Source organism: Bactrocera tryoni, chromosome 1 (genome assembly GCF_016617805.1).
Source record: "Bactrocera tryoni isolate S06 chromosome 1, CSIRO_BtryS06_freeze2, whole genome shotgun sequence".
Taxonomy (NCBI): Eukaryota; Metazoa; Arthropoda; class Insecta; order Diptera; family Tephritidae; genus Bactrocera; species Bactrocera tryoni.
In genome coordinates this window covers 26,156,243-26,175,479 of record NC_052499.1, presented here as the reverse complement: position 1 = coordinate 26,175,479, position 19,237 = coordinate 26,156,243, and the positions used below count along the sequence as shown (strand labels likewise).

General features: G+C 36.4%; 1 protein-coding gene across 1 annotated transcript in view; it reads left to right on the top strand.

Annotated features, from left to right (window-relative positions):
• The window catches only part of LOC120781020 (IDLSRF-like peptide), a 162,958-nt gene that overhangs the window by 8,163 nt on the left and 135,558 nt on the right, over positions 1–19,237 (top strand). Inside the window, exon 2 of the mRNA XM_040113212.1 lies at positions 5,410–6,606. Within this exon, the coding sequence (XP_039969146.1) occupies positions 6,411–6,606 (196 nt within the window). The 5' untranslated portion in view covers positions 5,410–6,410. The remainder of the gene's footprint in view (positions 1–5,409; positions 6,607–19,237) is intronic.

Below are 19,237 nucleotides of genomic sequence, written 5' to 3'. Positions count from 1 at the left end.
TTAACGGTATGAGGTGAGTTTTTGACATGAAAAGTCGCAAAGTAGTATGACACGGCGGATTATAGTGATGAAAGAAGCAATCGAGACTCATTCTTCCTAATGGTTTTGGCTAAATAAAGTGCTATTTCAATTTTATCAACGAGGTTTCTAATTGTCAATCAACGATTTTTAAGCACCATTTGATTTTTTGGATGCGGTTCGTCTTTAACGCGTTCTCGTCCCGCTTTGAATTCGTCGTACCATACTATATGCATAGACGTTTTTTTGTGTCATATTTTAGTTTGAATACAAAAGACCTCCCGCAAGATTTTCTACTATCCGCATTAGAATATTCGTTCAGCGAACAAAATTTGATGCAACTCCTTTGCTCCACAAAATCAACGATTGTAAAATGCGATAAAATCACTTTCGGTTGTTTACAAAAACACGTGTAACTCGGAGATAGTTCAATCTTTCGATAAAGAGACATAGAAAAAAAATTTATCTTTCTTCTTGGTGATCAATTGATTTTCAATCATCATCCAAATTTGTTTTATCGTCTTCAAAGTAATATCCATTTGAAGCGATGCACTTGTGCCAACGCTTCTCCCAATCGTCAAAACATTTTTTATAGGCACTTTCCGGGTTGGCCTTCAGCTCTCGCGTCGAATTTGTTTTGATGTCTTCAATTGAGTCGAAGTATTTTCCCCGAAGTGGCTACTTCAGTGTGGAGAAAGGTAAAAGTCACAGGGGGCTATATCAGGTGATTACTGTGCTTGCTTAATCATATTTGTTGAGTGTTCGGCCAAAATTTAACACAAATACGTTGATTTAAAATTCGACAAACACCACTGAGGTCGACTGACATAAACAGCTGCTGTAAACACACAGGTTGACAGATCGTGCTAATTTTTGACATCATTATTAAGATAGTTGTACCAACCTAGGAAAAAAATATTCCTGTTTTTCATATAAGCGGCAGATCTGAGGGGCTAATGAAGAATTCCCGATATGATGAGAAAAAATCAACAGGCCGAATTCAAAAGCACAGCGAATACTTAGTACTTCTTTTTTATGCCTCAATGTGTTCAGAGCAAAATGTTATTGGTTATGTGGCCATTCACTCATTTCCGAAAGAAGCAATGTAGATTTTGTTAAAGTTGAACACACAAAATTGTTGAGTTGTTTGCTAAAAGTTTGGTTGTCTGCTCACTTTGTTTCAATGTGTAAATAGGTATATTTTGAGTGTGTCAGCAGTGTGGAGTCGTGCATGTTGCCCAAACACAATCAGCGTGTTTGGGTCTAAACATTTGTGGACACTTCTTCAAATCAGCCATTCGCGCCGGTGTAGACTTTTAGTCAAGCAGTCAATTAATATGGGCAAACTATGTATATAATAGGACCATCAGCCGAAAGTGGATAAAAGCACAACTGCCTAAAGCAATAAGCTGGCTAACTCATTTAAGTGAGTTTGGCTGTTCGATTGGCTGTCCAATGGTGGCGAGAGAAAAGGCTTACAGTAAGAAAGGTCAAACCGGCTGATTATGTGGCTGCGCAAATACAGCAATAACAGCAATACAAGCTTAAATAGGGTTGCATTATATGATTTTTTGTTTTTCGCTTAGGAAAGTTTGTATTAGTTTCCGGCTTTGGAACCACATGCTCGGCTAAGCTTTATGGGTGCGTATCCTTTGCAGCCATACGTAGTATCTTAATATGTATTCAAAGCACGAAAAGGTCGTTAAAACTTTATGCCCCACTTAGTGTCTGGAGTATATCATACGAAAACACACAGATAACGCACGCAGCGGTGAATGGAAGTGTTTCACAAGTTCAGTGGCTAAAAATGATCACGTTTATGGCTTGATATACTTTACCATACACATGTTTTGGCTTATCTGAGCAGTGGAATAAAACTTTTAAATAATTAAAGCATTTTTCGCTCGGAGCAAGTAACGTTATGTACAACAACATGCGCATAACTACATGACTAAGTGCAAGGCTACTACTTTAAGCTTGTGTTTGTAGATATGGCTTGAGGCAAAAACACTAAATGTTGCAGAGAAGCAGGAAAAACACATAGTCACATACACACACACACACACATTTATTTCACTACCAACATATGTTTGCATGTGTGTGAGTCTCGGCACATAAATATTTGTCTATTTCGCTGGTTAGTGGTGGTTTTCGTGCTTGGCGCTTAGTTGTTGTTACGACATTGCTTTTTAGTCCAAACATTAAATAAATGAAGAGATAAAGATATTAACACACAAACACATGTACACCGTTGCGGCTATTGAGCATAGCTTTTGGGTTTTCTTGCTTTGAAAGCAACTGCAGCTGCCACATTTTCGGCAAGCAAGACACTGCTAGCTGTTTATGTTTGGTGGTGTTTTTGTGCTTACTTTAAGGAGCGCAGGGTGTGCAGGTCGAGGCGCTTAGTGGTGCGGGCTTAATTAAATTAAAATAAAGGATGAGAAATTAGATGTTGGACTTACTAATTGAAATACGAAGCAGTGACTAAGCGCTGTTTAGCATATTTTTCCATATAAAACTTAATTGAAAAAAAAAATCTCATAAATCTTTTGCTTTCGCAAATTTAATTAAATTTAAATTTTTTTCATATTTTTCCTCTTTGGTTAAAGAAAATCTAACTTGAAGTGAATACCGTTTCTCTCGCTAAGTTGGGAAACATTTTTAGGTCGATTGACTCTTCAACTGAAATCTTCGTTCCAGTAGCTCGTGAGCTATAGAGACTTAAGACTCCTTTATCTAATACCTTTTCACTAATAGTCCTACCCGATTTAATATGATTATTCGTAATATTTTTTGAACACTCTAATGTTTCTTAGTCGCAAGCTAGTTAGCGCATTAATAATGTTATGAAAAAACAAGGTGAACACCCAGCTTTTGTTATGAAAAATTACTCTTATGTCAATGCGAACTTTTTAATAACAGTTGTTGATGAAAATATCGTCACATAAAATGTAAAACAAAGCATCATCGAAAAAAATTGAAAATCGTTGTCAGATATAATAACCAACATGTAACCATTCTATAACGAAAACTCTAATATTGTTTCAATATAAGTGCTTGATAACCAATATATAACTATTTTATAACCAAAACTCAAATTTCGTTTCAATATTAGTGGTTTCTATTATAACGTTTTTTCGTCGCTTGTAAAATTATGAAAAGTGATGTTGCGTTATTTTGCATTTCAGGTGACGATCTGTACTTTTACTGTTATTTTCCCGATATATGGGTATATTTCTTTACTAGAGATGGTTAGAACTAACAATTTTTTTTAATAAAGTAGTTGAATATATTTTTGACGATTTTCGAATAAATTTCTGGAAATTTTATAAAGAATATTAAAATTTGGGAGAAAAATTTTAAGGTTAATGGTTTCTGAGAACAAGTACTTAAATGAACTGCTTCAATTGTAGGCTTTTTACCTTTTGGCATTATTAAATGCTCTGCAGAAATGAACGAAATTAAAAGATGGATATTGTTTTCACCGGCTTAAAAGGCGGGGTGAGTTTAAACCCAAACTTCTTTGACTTCGGAAACTAAAGCAGCGAATTCAAAGGTACCTTTTTTATTATGGAAAAGTTAAGACATTAAGAGTCTCCTAAATTAGAGTGGAAAACTGTGAGCTGGTACTATAATAATTTCCTATCAAAATTTGATAGATTTTCTCGGCTTTGTGCTAAAGAGGAAGTTTGTAAAGAATATGCAGAATTGGTTTTCGAAACGAGCAACTGCTTGTGGAGGAAGGAACGCTTGCGAAATTTCAGAGCTATATTGATAGACAGATAAACGGACAAACAGACCGACATAGCTTAATCATTTCCTTTGGGTGTTACAAGATTTGTGGAAAACTAATATATCCTATACAGGGTATAAAATAAAGTGTACGGCATTCTGCTGATTACTTCAGATTTAACGATTTCGCCATCGGTTCACGAATAATACCTTCGATTTTTCACTATGAATGCAAATTTATATATTTCTAAGTTTCAAAACCTTCCCTCAATGGACATTTTTTGATATGAATAAACTCCCAGGAACTCTTCGAAGGTAGTACTAGTGGCCTTCTTAGTTTTGACTAACACAGAGGGAAAATCAACAACAGTTAATTCTGGAATCGTGCTTGTGCTCAAAAGTAAACAGTTATCTCTTCGACCTTTCTCGCTTCCATGCTGTATGGAACTTAACACTCTCCCCCATTATATACATAAACTGGACGAGGGAGTACAGACTTGACCTTAATCCTGCAGTCGATGGCGTTAAAATTCCCACAATTTTTGGGTGTGACTTTCGAAGGTCTGGAACACTCCTCATCCGACCGTGATTGTTGGCAAAGTACAGAGCCGTAACAAAATTCTCAAGTCGCTAGCCGGCTGCACATGCGGAAAGGACAAAGAAACGTTGTTGGCAATTTAGAAAGCAATCGGGCGGCCGGTCCTTAACTACGCCGCACCAATACGATCGCCTGAATGCAGTGGAAAGACTACGTCGACGACATGAAACAATACGCCGACCAGACTTCGGACGCAACTAACTTCCAAAGAACACTGACCGTCATTCACAGTAGAGCCATTAACACCTTCACCGACTCCTTCTCAGTGAATGGCGTACTTGGAGTCAAACCACCACCCATTGCGGACAAAGTGCTGGAGTTGCCACGAGAAACGAGAATGACTCTTGTGGTGCTTCGTTCTGGATATTAAACTCCTACTTATACAGAATAGACCCCGACATATCTAATATGTGTCCCGCGTGCAATGAGTCTTCGCAAGGCACTGGCCACCTCTTTGCATGCCCAATCAACCCCACTCATCTGACACCCTTCTCCTTTTGGTCTGACCCCGTCGAAACAGCGCGTTTCTTGAGTCTTCCGTAGAATAACTTCGGCGACAACTTATCTAATCCTTACACTCTTAACGGGGATTAGGTACCCGTTACAACAACAACAACCCTTATATATTATTTTCCATCATTTCTCACCGCTTTAAGAGGATACTATTTTTTTAGGGGTTCTTTACCTAGGACTGAACCTAATATCAATTGCATACTGTATTTCACGCTTAAAAGTATGCTAGATTTACTATGCAATAAAGTACATGCGATATACAAACAATAGTTGGTAGAAACTATGATAAACTATGATAATTAAGTTAGGCATATATTTAGGCGCAGTTCAATCGAAGACCACGACAAGGTTGAGCGCAGTAAGAACATCAAAAGGTTTCTTAGTTTAGTCAATTAGCTAATTGTTATACTAAGAGCTAATTGACTGAATTAAGCTTGATTCATATTACAGAAAAGTTCCTAAAACCACACAACACAAACTAAAACTAAATTACAAAAATAAATTCTAACGCATTTTATCTCTCTTCCTCTCTCTCAATCTTTTTACAGTGTAGAACAATGTAAAGGCATATAATTTGCATGCATACGAAAAAAGTTTTACGAACATAACGGAATCCTAATTTCATTTTTAACGCTTGAGAAGGCATTGTAGCAGTAAATAAACGAACGAAAACGAAGCTTAGCGGTAAATTGTAGCAAGTTAAATAATAACTGGAACACATTTTGTTGTAGCATACATTTGGGTGCGAATAACTCCATTAATTTAAAAGTCGTTGACAGAACAAAGATAAACATAAGCAACAACAAATCGACGGAAAGGAAGACGAACAAGAGAAAGCAAGAACAACTCGTGCACGCGACAAAGCGTTTGCTGGGAAAAAATTGACGCGAGATCAGCGGTGTCTCATATACCAAGATTAAGTGTGCGCCATTTCGGAAACACGCAAAGCCTGATTTTCGACGCTGATTAGAGGCAGAAGCAAAGTGATTGCCGGGGCAAACGAGCATTAGGCACTCCGGGCAGTTAGCGGAGTACATAAAGCAGCAGCAGAAACAGCAATTGGGGAGAATCAACCGAAATAATAACGGTCCCGTTGACGTGTGTTGCAAGTGCGAAGACAAAAACAAATCGGGAAAACCGACTGGGAAAAGTACTAAATTAACTTGGCGCGTGTGAAAAGTTATAGCAAGTTGCTGTAACAATTACAAAAACAATTGTGTAAAAAAACAAAAAAATAAAAACTTGAACAAAAACAAAAAGTGAACTTGCAACAAAAGCGTTTGTGAGACTAAGTGTGTGAAGTGAATATTGCAGAAATAAGCGTCCTGCTTCAGCTCTAAATATTGTGTACGAGTGTGTGCTTTTGCGTCCCTCACGTGTCAGCACGAAAGGATAATTGACAGCGTTACACTACGCGAATTCCAACTTAATTTCGGTGAAATTTGTTTACTCGCAGTGCGCTAAAATAACAGCAGAGCTTTAAAGTCAGTATAAATAGAGAGTAGTGCTTCGTCTCAGCAGCATATCAACGCCGTTAGCGTCGCTCTCAATGATGTGGCACGAACAGCAGCGATACCATCAGCAGCCGCAACGCAGCATGCGGCGCCCGCGTTCGCCTTTGGCGCGTTACTGGCCGCTGGCCATTATTTTGTTGCTGCAATTATTGCTTGCCACCGACAAAGTGGACGCCATCGACTTGAGTCGCCTCTACGGGCATATGGCCAACAACATACAGAAGCGAAGCGGTGAGTGAAGATTAATTATGTCTGCATATGCCACAAACATTTTTATGAACTTGTGAAACAATACTAATATGTCTCGGAAACTTTATTCTACACAAAGGCTTTTATAAAGAAAGATTGTAAATAAATTATATATAAATATGTAAATAAGCTGATTAGGTTTTATATGAAAAGGCAGTCAGAAGTAATGAAAGTTTTCAAAAACAATTTTCAAAAGTTTGGGAAGGCAGAAGATTACGTAGATTTTCTGCTGACCAACCACATCTGAAAAGGTAGCCGACCAAGGGTTTTCATCTAACGGAAAAAGTGTTCTTTTTCATCAGGTTGTTTGATCATACATAACATTTCAATTAAAAAGTCCTCGGCCAATCAAATCGGAATACAACCGCGGCTCCCTCCCACATAACACCAATTTCTAGTATCTAACTCAAGAATATAATAAGAATAAGATTATTGTCTTTGAAGCATGCCACCCTATTTCCAGAAATTATCCAAATTAGCCTAAAACTGTCCAAGCCCCTAAGTATTGAATATTTTGATTCCAGTTCTTATTGTTGACTTTTGACCGAAAATAACGGTCTATGTGTGGGCTAATTGAAATGCCGACAGAATCATTTCCTGATAACAGTATGTCTGTATTGTGAAAAATGGTTTGAAGCGGGTTAATTATTCCTTTAGTCCCCATATACCTAATATAAAGATTTCCGAACTTCCAGGTGACTTTATATTACAGATAACGCCCAATATATGGGTTATCTTAATAAATTTTAGAGAGTGTGTTTTTCTTATAACGGTGCATCTTTGTGTTTAGAATGAATAAAGTCGCGTAAAAACTCGCCCTAAACTCCATATAACTGACAAGCCTTATGTACCTGAACGTACTTCTCTGGCCTTAATCCTTGAAAGTTAGCTCTTCATTACTTGTTATCCATATTTTTCACAATAAAAAAGGTGCTGCAATCAAATGATATAATTCACAAACTAATAAACCGACTGTCGATTGCCAAAATGTATACACGAAGGTTCGGACTAACTAAAAATCATAGGGATATAATTTTAGTAGCGCCATCTATGTGTTAGGCTGGGTACTTTTGACTTGATCTGTTATGTACAGCTTTCACGTCGAATATAATTTATTTAATACTTAAGGAGAATCTTTCTATATTTTTGATGAATTTTATCTTGGTTTTGATAGAATATCGTTGTTAGAAAATATGAAGACTTTCTTGTGGAGAAAAGGATGCTTTTCAGTTCGATATCTCAAAAAATTAAAGAACGGACAGTCAGGCAAGAATAGATCGAATTTTTTTGTCACGATCATTTATATACAAGCATATTTTATATATAATACATATATAGATATTGTAAGGCCTGCAGAAACATTAGCCATTTTCGTCGACTAAAGAAACTGGCACAAGAAAACTTGTACAATAAGATAAATGCGACTGCAATTTGAAGACCGATTAATTTTATATAGCCATCGTTTTTTTCGCGTGCGATAATGTTGGTGCCATTGCGCTGAAAACCATCAGCTCACTTTGCATTGCACTCGTTTCGGTGCATTGAAATCAATGCTGTCAGTACTCAAAACGTACAAAATTTATCAAAGCACTTACAAATGGACGCTATGCCTGGCGCAAACCACGAAAAATTTTGCTAAGCCACTTTTTGATATTATTTACATATTTTTCATACAAAAAATATGAAGCATTTAAGACACAAAATTCAAAATTCTAGAGGCTCTCTTTCCTTATATGTCTCCATATTCTTAATTTTTCTCTATTTATTTCTCGTTGTCAGCCAATTCTGTAAACTATGAAATGCTTCTTATTTCTCACTACTCAGCCTGCACGTTTAACTATTTGTTGTTCAATGGTGGGAAGGTTACAAAGTGTAGGGATTGTCTATTGAGCATCTGGGTTAATTCGAATTGAAGCCCACTGAAGGACGATTAATCCACTTATTCATTTCAACACCCTACCTTTACGAATTTTTATCATATACAAATGTATATAGGCACTGGTACTATTCGCAGCAATATCCTTTGCTGGCAACGGAATTATTTCAACTTCTTTTGCTGCATAGTTACGCCAAACTTAGTACCCGCTTCTATGTCGTCACGTATATCGGGTGTTCAATATAATTTTCCTCAAGTAGTGGCTCAATTAAGCTATTTCAAAAATTTATTTCATATTTCTACTAAATCATTACTATGAAATCTCATGAATCTCAAAGGATTAAGGTCACTGATATTTTCTAAACTCTCTAGTTTTGGTTCGCTAACGATTAAATTTTATTTCCAAGGCGTTCAACTGTCTTGAAATTAAATTTTTCTCTCTCTTTGTCACTTAAAATTTCGGTTGTGTGGTTTCTTTTAAAATGTATTCCTTATTATGAAAGAACAAACTAAACAGTTTTATCACAAACCTCCCAATGCTTCTTAAATACTTCACTTGAGACCAGTATTTATCTGGAGTGAAAACTTTCAATACACACACTTGAATCTTCCAAGCCTCGACAAAGTTTATAAAAAGATTAGGGCAACAAAAATTAGTCGAAACTGAAAAGTGCAACTTCTAAGAAGTTTCCAAGTGAGCAAATTTATTCATTACATTCACCAACCGTCAATTTGCTTTTACATCAGCTAGTAGTTTCTCACCCACATGTAGACACTTGCGCACACACACACACATAAAAGTATGTTATCCTTAAAATACACACTTGCATTTAAGTCGCCTTAACGTCCCTGTCACTTACCAACAATCTTATCACACCATTGAACCGCATTTGGTGCCGCGCTCAATGACGATCAAAATATGAAAGGCGTTCACCTACAGTGTGTGCGAAAAAACGCTCACCTAAAGCTGAGCATAGAAAAATCGTCTGTCGAAAACAATCTCTTTATTGTTTGGCTTAATGAAGCATTACGTTTTTTGCTTGCCATTTCGGCGTTTCGCCTCACTTCGCACACATTTGCCGCTTTGTGTTAGTTGCAAAAACTTTTTCTTGGTTTTGCTTCTGTTTTTGGATTTTTGCTGTTTTTTGCTGGCATTTGGTGAGTGCTTTGGGAGTCCTTTGGTGATAAATGCGAGAAACTTTTTATAGCCTGCTTTAATAGTATTTGTTATTTGTAGTCGCTGGCAAACTTCGTTAACTAAATGGACAAATGTGTGCTTGCGGGAGGGATGAGGTACTGTGGGAGTCGGTGTTCGTTCTTTTGGTTTCTTATTTTAGGAAGGTTTCATCACCTTTGGTACCGCAACGATTTGAACCGCAATTTTCTTAGTTTTGAAACTTCATGATGATTACCGTTAATAGTGTTTCGTCGTGAAATTTGATGAGTGATGTCAGCTGCTTTGTGATTAATAAAACTCTGAGATTATTGATATTTTAACAAGGAGAAATTTTTGTGTCAGCCAGAACAGACTTCAAGAAATCGAAAAGCGATTCAGTAACTTCTATTTCTTCTTTTAAGTATTTAACAGCTGGGAAACTGATTAATTTTTGTCTAAACTCTACGAAAATCCCTAAAAATAATTTAAATGAATTGTGTTCTATTAAAGTAGGCGTGACGAAATTTCGTTGCGTAACCTAATTTCGTTGCAGCTCGAATATTAATAAAAATAATTTAAATTAAATGTGTTCTATTAAAGTAGGCGTGACGGAATTTCGTTGCGTAACCTAATTTCGTTGCATTTCGAATATCAATGAAAAGTAAATTAAATGAATAGTGTTCTACAAAAAGACAGTCGATCGATTTTATTGACACACATAAAAAACTTCGAAACCATAAATATTAAGTATATACTATATTTTCAGCAAAAACCGAGCCTCTATCAACCATTGTGAAATGGTGGGTATTTGAGTTTTGAGCACAAGAGAACCCGAAACTTGAGATTTCGTGATCTTTAGTAAAGATTAAGGTTGACTAGATGATAATTTTAAAAATGTTTGTCTAATTTCCATAGCCCTCAAACAATTTCTGTGCCACATCTCAATTGCTGCTAATTATAAACTTAGAGGAGCAGCCTTTCTCTCCAGAGGCCAGCTCTCGTTCTGTAATTCCAAAACGCAGAGATTTTAATGCCGACCTAAAAAGCTTCTCCCATAATCAATGAGCCGCTACAGATAGCTTATAGCCAGTAGTTACGATGCTTACAAAAATTAGAAGGACAATTTCGGTCTAACACCCAGTGACGCAGCAAACGACTTACCGCACATACTTATATGTACGTTTCACTCAAGTTAAAATAACAAATCAGTGCTATTCACATGCCACCATGCCTCCATTGCCACGCTGTCTGGCAGTCAACTAACCACTTAGTTATCCTTTTTCCCAATATTTGTATGCATAAATAATTGAATATCACTTTTCCTAAACGTCAAAGGAGCCGTCGTTTAATGACGCCAAAGTGAAATGGATTTGTAGCCAATACAAGTCCTTGGGCATTCGCACTCAACCGACTGTAGTTGGTGCAGTCTAAAATTATGCATGAGCAACCCAGCGCCGGTTGAGCAATAGTCCCAAGCAACTGCCAGGTTATAAATATCCATTACAGACGCAATATGCCGCTTGAGCGGTGTGCGTATTGAAGCGCTAAATAAAGAAATATATTGATTTTTGTACGCGCAAGTAACTCGGCTGCGGGCGAAGCTGAGGTGGTGAGCGTAACGAAGCGCGACGAAGAGCGCGGCAGAAGTAGGCAGGTAAAATGCTTGGAGCAACGAACAAACTTCTCCTTGTGTATGGCTGATATAAATATTTGCACTTATTTATGTACATAGGTGAAGCTGAACGGTTTGAACAGCTTGAAGAGGTTAGGATTTAAAAGAAAGAAAATCACTTGGGACAAAATATAAGCATAATAGATTCAACGATAATGAAGGATTTTCGGAATTTTCCGAAAGTATCTATAAAATAATAGGGTCGAAATGTTTTGCTGGAATGCCTATATGTGTGTGTGTGTGTGCGAATGTCATACCACAAAAGGGTAGATGAGCTTAGGATTCTTTGGCTTAGTACTAGCTGAGGTATGCTTTTAAGAAATAAATTATGCTAATTTTCTTTCCCGTAAACAAGCACTTAATTGAGACTGCAAAATAAATTTCCGGGAAGCTGCAATAACTAAACTATTTTGTTGAGCTCATATTTATAACGGCACATAAGGGTACGTTTACACATTCTCCATTCCTAGGAATCTTTTCTCATTAGTGCTTCGTTCGAGCGCTTTCTCCAAAGTTTTATGTGGAAAATTAATGGCAAATCTAACTATTGAATTCAATGCAAACGATTTTAAGGTGCTCATTGAAGTGATTTCTCTTTTTTTTCATTGGTATATGATTATTGTTTGAAAAAGTAACTGGCATCCTCTTTATCTCTCTTTATTTTGATCATGCTTTTATTTGTAGTTTTGTTGATTTGTTTATTCCAGTTGCTTGTTCGATTCGCCATCATTCAAGTTTTAAGGAAAAAGCGCTGTTATTTGCTTGTTGCACTGCATAAAAGTATTATCTGTGTCCTACATAAGAACAGTTTGCTTAAAACCATAATCATGAACATCATATATTTCTTACATTTATGAGATACATCACCTCTTTACCTTTAACTCTTTTCTATACACATCATTCTATTTTTATGATTTATTACAAAGCTACATAAAAAGTGCATAGATAGAACCAAGCTTCTGATACATTTAATGTCAAGTAATGAAAATATACATGTCTTTCAAAGAGAAAACGGTTTAAAACTAGGCGAAGAGAATTTACTCATCCTTAGTAAAAACATGTGAATTGTTGTTAGTTTTGTGAAATTTAAAAGAAGAAACTAATAAAATCCAAAATTGAACTAATGGTGAAGACAATACTATTTCGGCTACTGTAGTCAGGTGCAAATCAAACATTACTACCTTTTGAGGTCTCGTAAGTTCGAATCTCTTTCGAAGGAAAATTTACAATGGTCCGAAAAAGTACTGAATTCCTGTATTTAAATTCGAAGTATTTTACGGCAAATAAACGTCCCATTCCAAAATTACTCGGCTTATAATAGTAAAACTCTTCTTTTTGAAAAAATACTGTTTTCTCATTCAACATAGTCCTCTGGAATGGTGATACACCGATTACGGTGATCATCCAACTTTTGATGCCATTTGTGTAGTACGGTTTCTCCTTAGCTTCAAAACAGGCCTTAATTTCGGCGATCACCTCTTCATTCGCCAAAAAGTTCTTCCCAGCGAGAATTTTTTTGAGATCTGTGAACAGGAAATATGTAGTTGCTGTGGGCCACGTCTGAAGAATACGGTGGATGCGGGAGCAATTCAAACCCTAATGATTATTGGCATCTTTTTCACTGATTTATAACACGGTGTTTTGTGTTGGTGAAAAATCATTTTTTTCTTCAATTGCGCCCGTTTTCGCGCTTTCGTCATTCAAATGGTCCAAAAACGTTATATAATAGTCGCTGTTGATGGTCTTTCCTCTTTTAAAGTGGTCAATATAAATTATCTATGCGCAACCTTAAATACAAGACGCCATAACCTTGTCAGGCGACAGTTGCCCTTTTCCAAGTTTTAGAGCGGATTCATCACGTGCAGTCCACTCGGATAATTGTCGATTGGATTTCGGAGTGAAATGACGAAGCCATGCTTTATCCATTGTCACATAACGATGCAAACACTCGGGTTTATTACGCTTGAACATCTCCAAACACTACTCCAAATCCTGCGTATCATCAATTCGTTGCTGTTTTTGGTCTAAAATGTACATTTAGTTGATATCTTTAGATTGTCAGCTATCTCGAACAACTTAATTTTATGGTCATCAAACTTGTGGACTTTCTGATGTTTTCGTCGGTAACAACCTCTTTCGGATATCCACTGCGTTCACCGTCTTCGGTGCACATTTCACTACATACCAATTCTGGATGGTTGCCTCTTCCGAATCCCAAAACATCATGAAGTCAAGTTTTTCCTTGAACTGTATTTGATCCGTTCAAAAAGCAATATTTTATGAACACAAAATGACGTGGCAGCAAATTACCTGAATCTCTAATGCCGCAGTCATCTCAGGTAAATTCATTCGGCGACCTAAAGACTCGTCATTAATACTTCTGTATTCTTCAAAGTAGCCATTTCAAGGGGGTGGTGTGGTTTTTAAAGCTCAAGGTTTCACTGCGTTGAAAGTCGTTTAACTAACTTTTGTTGGTTGCCAGCAAATTATAAAAATCGCCGTATATACCGTATATCCAAGCGCTCTTTGACTTCAGTCCATGGTTCTCCTTTCAGAAACATGAGTGGAAGCAATGATATGGGGATAACCATTTAACTACACGGTCAAAACAAAATTACGAACCTCACATAACTGAAAATTGAATAGTAGACTGAAAGCAACCGTCTACGAGAGATACATTTTTCTTACGGTCACTGCCTGACATGAGACTAGTTACTTATTGGAAGACCTCTGTAGCTTCTTGCGTAAAAATTCTCCCCACAATTTACAATACTAAATTCCCAAACTGGCTTCAACGTTTCCTTTAGCCAATGGTTTCCGGTATAGAAAATGTTTGAGCTAATTGTCACCTGTTCGTTGACCTCTTTTAGACCACTACAAGCCATTTCCATTCGATGAACTCTTTAGTTATAAGGTACACTATAAAGGAATACTATTCGTTCAGCTTTTCTCTCTTAGGGTTATTTGGTTTTAGTCTTTTTGATGATAGAAATTATATTTGTGTAAGCTTAAGACATGTTTCTTTAAGATCATTGGTAGACACTTATATCGGCTAGGCTAAACAGTAAAGAAATCAGTTTTAAATTTGCACCGATGGTAAGAGGTTCAACATAAGTAGAGTCTCCAATAGCTGTCACCAAGCCAGAATGCCTTACAACTATCGCAGAAGACGATCAGTAAAAATTACAACAACCTCAAGGCCTTATACTAGTGAGCCGACGTACTGAGTTAGCCACTTTAATTTGAGCTCTACTTAATAACTTTAAGTATATGAAATTATATAGCCTCTGCTGCTCGTACGTTTACATACAACTTTGTTATGGCAATTTGTTGTGTTTGTGCCTGTCCAAGCGTATATGTGTGTGTGTGGCGCTTGGCTTCGATAACATCTAAATTGGCTGACTAATGCAAGCATTTTCATTTATAGCCTAAGACGCGACCAGAGAGCTTATGTCCTTGATATTGTGTGGTGGCGTGGTCTGACTATGTGCGGCAGTTATGCCACACATGTGGCACGTTCGGCTCATTTGCTATCAGCTCTATTGCTCATGCCGGAATGTCCGTCTGATCATAAGCTTTTGCTCGAACAACTTTTGCTCGAACAACTTTTGTTTGCGCTATAAATTTAATGTTGCCACTGCGGGACATACACATGCACATATTTGTGTATGAGCTTATGCATATAACATACGTACATATATGCGAGTTCGTAGTGAGTAAATATGTGTGTTATGTGGCCGAGGGTGTGTCCTTCATACGTCTGCTTCATCATTTGCATTACGACTTTGTTTTATTGCTTTTGCTCATTAATATTTCCGCTTGACGATGTGTGTAATTTGTTAAATCCATATGGTTATATTAATTTTCTTCGTCACTTTTTCTAAATTAACGCGCTGTTTGACTTTTTCATTGGCTTAACGGCCGCTAATGTTTGTGCGCTTTAATTACTTCCTTCACACGCACACACCTACTTGTCCATGTGTGTAGTGCGTAGGAATGTGTTAGGGTAATGAATGACCTGCGCTTCGCTAGTTCCGCCGGTGATGAGGTCATGGCTACCCTCTTCTTTTTTTCTCTTCTTCCGCATCTTTTATGTGTTTTCATCAAGCTACACACATACATATTTCCTTTTACTTCCTGTATACTTTTCGTGACGCATTTATTTAGTTGCCATTTAGCGCTTAATTGCGAACTATTCTTCGTCGCATATGTGCGAATGTTTGCACTCAACAACAGGTGTTAGTGCTTGCTTTCGGGCAGACTTGTTGAAGTCTTCATTGCTGCATGTAAGATGATATTATTAACATCCGCACGGTGGTGGGCGCTGGTAATCGGTTTGGAGCTGGGTTTATATACATACTTCTCAAAATTATTTAGGAAAATATTTTTGGTGCTCCAATAGTAAAAAATTATTGAGTAAAGTACCTTTTCCCCTTATAAAATCTAGAAGTCTGAATACATTTCTCCCGGATAAATAAGTCCATCACATATGTCCTTAATTCTTTTCCTGTCATAATTAGGCCTTATCTGCTTCGTAATCACATTTTTAGTTACACATATCCATCTCTTCTGAGCTATTTGTTCAAATTGTGTAATATGTAAGATCCCTCGTAATGATTTCTAGTGCGCTTGGTACTAACTCTGCCTCCAATTCGTCTAGGCAGGTTCTTGGCTTTCCCAACTCGTCCATATTTGTCCTTTCTGAAAATGTTCCTGTGACATGACTATGGGTTACCGATATTATGAACAAGTAGAGTTGACCTGCATATGAGATTAAAGCATTCTTGCAACCAAAATATGGTCGAGTGATGGAAAACGATGCGCCAATGTACAAAACATTGTTGGTGACTTTTCACATTTTAGCCGATGAAAAGGCCACATATGTCTGCTGGCTATCAGTGCATATGTTAGCTTTCTGTATTCTCCAACTGTTTTCAAAATAGCTTAAACAGCCTGCTCTATGCTTACTACTTCTGCTTGGAATTGCTTACTTAGGAATTGCTTACTTAGGTAGATGGATAAAGAGAGAGAGAAATGCTAAGATGCTTTGAAAATGCCGGTAAATAGTAAGATAGTATCCTGCTCCCCTATTGGAAGCGCTACTCACACCTAGAGATTATCATCACTTGACAGTGACAATTGAAGTCTAACCTTTGAGTTGTTTGCGTTTGTCATTAGTTGGTTCTGGATTTCGTGCTTGTGTGAGCAGATGATTCCATAGCTAGAACAGTCTACTGCTTGGGATATTCCGTGATGTCTGCAAACATGTTCTACAATCCTATTATTAAAGTCCTCAACTAATATGAGTTTCTGTTATAATCCACAAAATACTTTTGAACTGTTTCCGTGATCACTGGGAAAGTCGAGATAAAGACATGATATTCATTTCAATTTATTTCATGGATTTTGTTGCTAACCTTAGGTTCAATGAAAAATAATCGTATAAATAGAAACGGTGGGCTTGAGTCTTAATAAAGTCCTGTAGGTTCCTTTTTTTATGGACGATCTAAAAGTTACCCAATTTGTGACTATAAGGCAGTATAACAGTTATAAAATGGTGATCATCAAGCTCGGGCGTAGGAGAGCTTGCGGATATTGCAAACGAAGCATTAAAAGCAGAACATTGTTAATAAATTTTCATCTCAGTCAAATTTAGAATGAGCAAACGCATTACTTCTCCTCAAATGGAAAATTTTTCCTCGTAATTGTAGTTGGGAAATATTAGAGATAATCAATATACCGAATTAACAAAAAAGATCTCCCGTCATGCATATCCAGTAGTGCTAACCAGAACTATATACAAGAGTAGAAACTCATATATTTTGAAAATACTTTGAGCTTGCTTGTGTCCACTACTATCGTGCTGTTTACTTGCTTTTGCAAATCTACATCTATACCTACGCTACATGCAGAACAATTTGCAGCTTTGTTGTTCTTGCTTTCCAGTTTAAATCGGAAAACCTCTCATAAGTTATCTGCACTCACACCAAAATACAAAAGTAAGCTGCTTGCAGAGCGCTCTACTTATGATTCACCATTCAATATTGGTAGTAAAACTTTCTCTGCAACCCAATACCTTATACAGGAAATCATATTTCTATTGCAGTGCTTCGATTTATCATTGCGTATTTCATTTTCTTTTGTCATCAATTGCATACAAATCTCGTTTTCATATTTTCGTTGACATATTTATTTTTGTACACGCAACCTTCGTACACTTCCCATACACACTTGGAAGTGCAATCGATTTATTTCTGTAACTGAACTAGAAACTAATAAATTTCCTTAGAAAACATATCAATATGCAAACATTCCTACAAGTGCTGCGCTGCGTATACGTAATCATTATTTGCAAGGGCGTGCTCTGGTATGCCAGTGCGTATACGTAACATAGTGTGGTGTTCTAGGAGGTGTGCAAGTGGAAAGAAACTTAGCAACTACTTATTACTTGTGTGGGGCGATATTTCTGCCATTTGCTTAAGTTATCTCATTGCAAAAACAACAACAGTGCATGGCAAGGCATGAGAAATGCTCACTGTTGATTGATTCTCAAGGGAACTGCATTGAAATTATTTCTTTTCTTGCCATCAAAAGTGTATTACAAGTATTAAGAACTATATTATGGCATCGTTGGCAATTTGCTGTAAGCTGTGAGAAATGTATTTATATTAATGTGTATTTATACTACGTTTGCATGTATTTACATACGCAAATGTATTTATGTGAGTATATTTATTAGTTCTTTGCAGTTGGAAGGGTGTTTAAAACTTCGTCAAAAGAGGGGAAATACAGAATAATGTAAAATGAAGAAAGTACTTAAGAGCGAACTATGCTTAAGGCATTAATATTTTCGTGTGAAAAAAATGTATTTATAAATAAGATATAATTATTTTATAAAAGATAATTGGTTTTGTCAATTTTAAAGGATATTTGAACCAGAGCAGTTCAGCAACTATTCGTTTATGATAAATTTAATTGTAAAGTAGATCAATTACTTAAGGTGTAACATGGGTTTGCTCGGGTTAAAGATAGCCTTTCTTCAACAATTTGTTTCTCATATAAAAAATAAAATATTTTATTAGAATTTTTTATTGTTACAAACATACACTATTAACAAAGAAATTCTGAAATTTTCGGAAAATAATAAAATTTTTGGAAAACATATTTTAAACTCGGCTATTGCGATGTGAAAAAATACGTCTTTTAGTTAAAACCTTAACTTAGAACTTGGACAAAGGAAAAAAAATAACAAAATGGGTTTTTTGGCTAACATTTTTACAAAACAAAACATGAAAATTTTAGCGAAAATTTCGCGAAATTTTTATTCTAAAAACTATTTCAATATCTCTGATTCTAATGATTCTGTTTTCGTATTTTTGCAGTCTCTCTGAAACTTTAACACTACACTAGTTAGCTACCACAAATTCTTTAAAGTTATATTTAAGTTTTATGTGTCTATACTATAGCTGCAACCGATGAGGAAGAAACATACTTTCAGACGAACATTATGTCATTGATTGTTCGGTTTTGAAGTGTGTACTATTTAGTCTTCTGGGAAATGATGATTGGTGCAAGTTTTCAGCATGCCTTCTTCAAGCACTGTTATATCCCATGTAGTCTCACAACTTCCTGAGCGCAACTGCTACTTCATTGTGTCTGTGAAACGAACATCTATGCAAGGAGTTCAGGGTTCTTATCTACTACTTTCTTCTTTCTTTACTTTCCACTCATAATTCCAGAATAACTTGTTCTAGAAATATTTTTTATTTATCATAATTGGAATTCCAATTAAAGCAAACAGTTGTGTGCTGTTCATATAATATGAAAAAAACGTAAGTTAAGACCATTTCCATTACTGATAATTGCCATAACCTCAAAACCATAAAGTCAATTTAGAATTTGGCTTTCA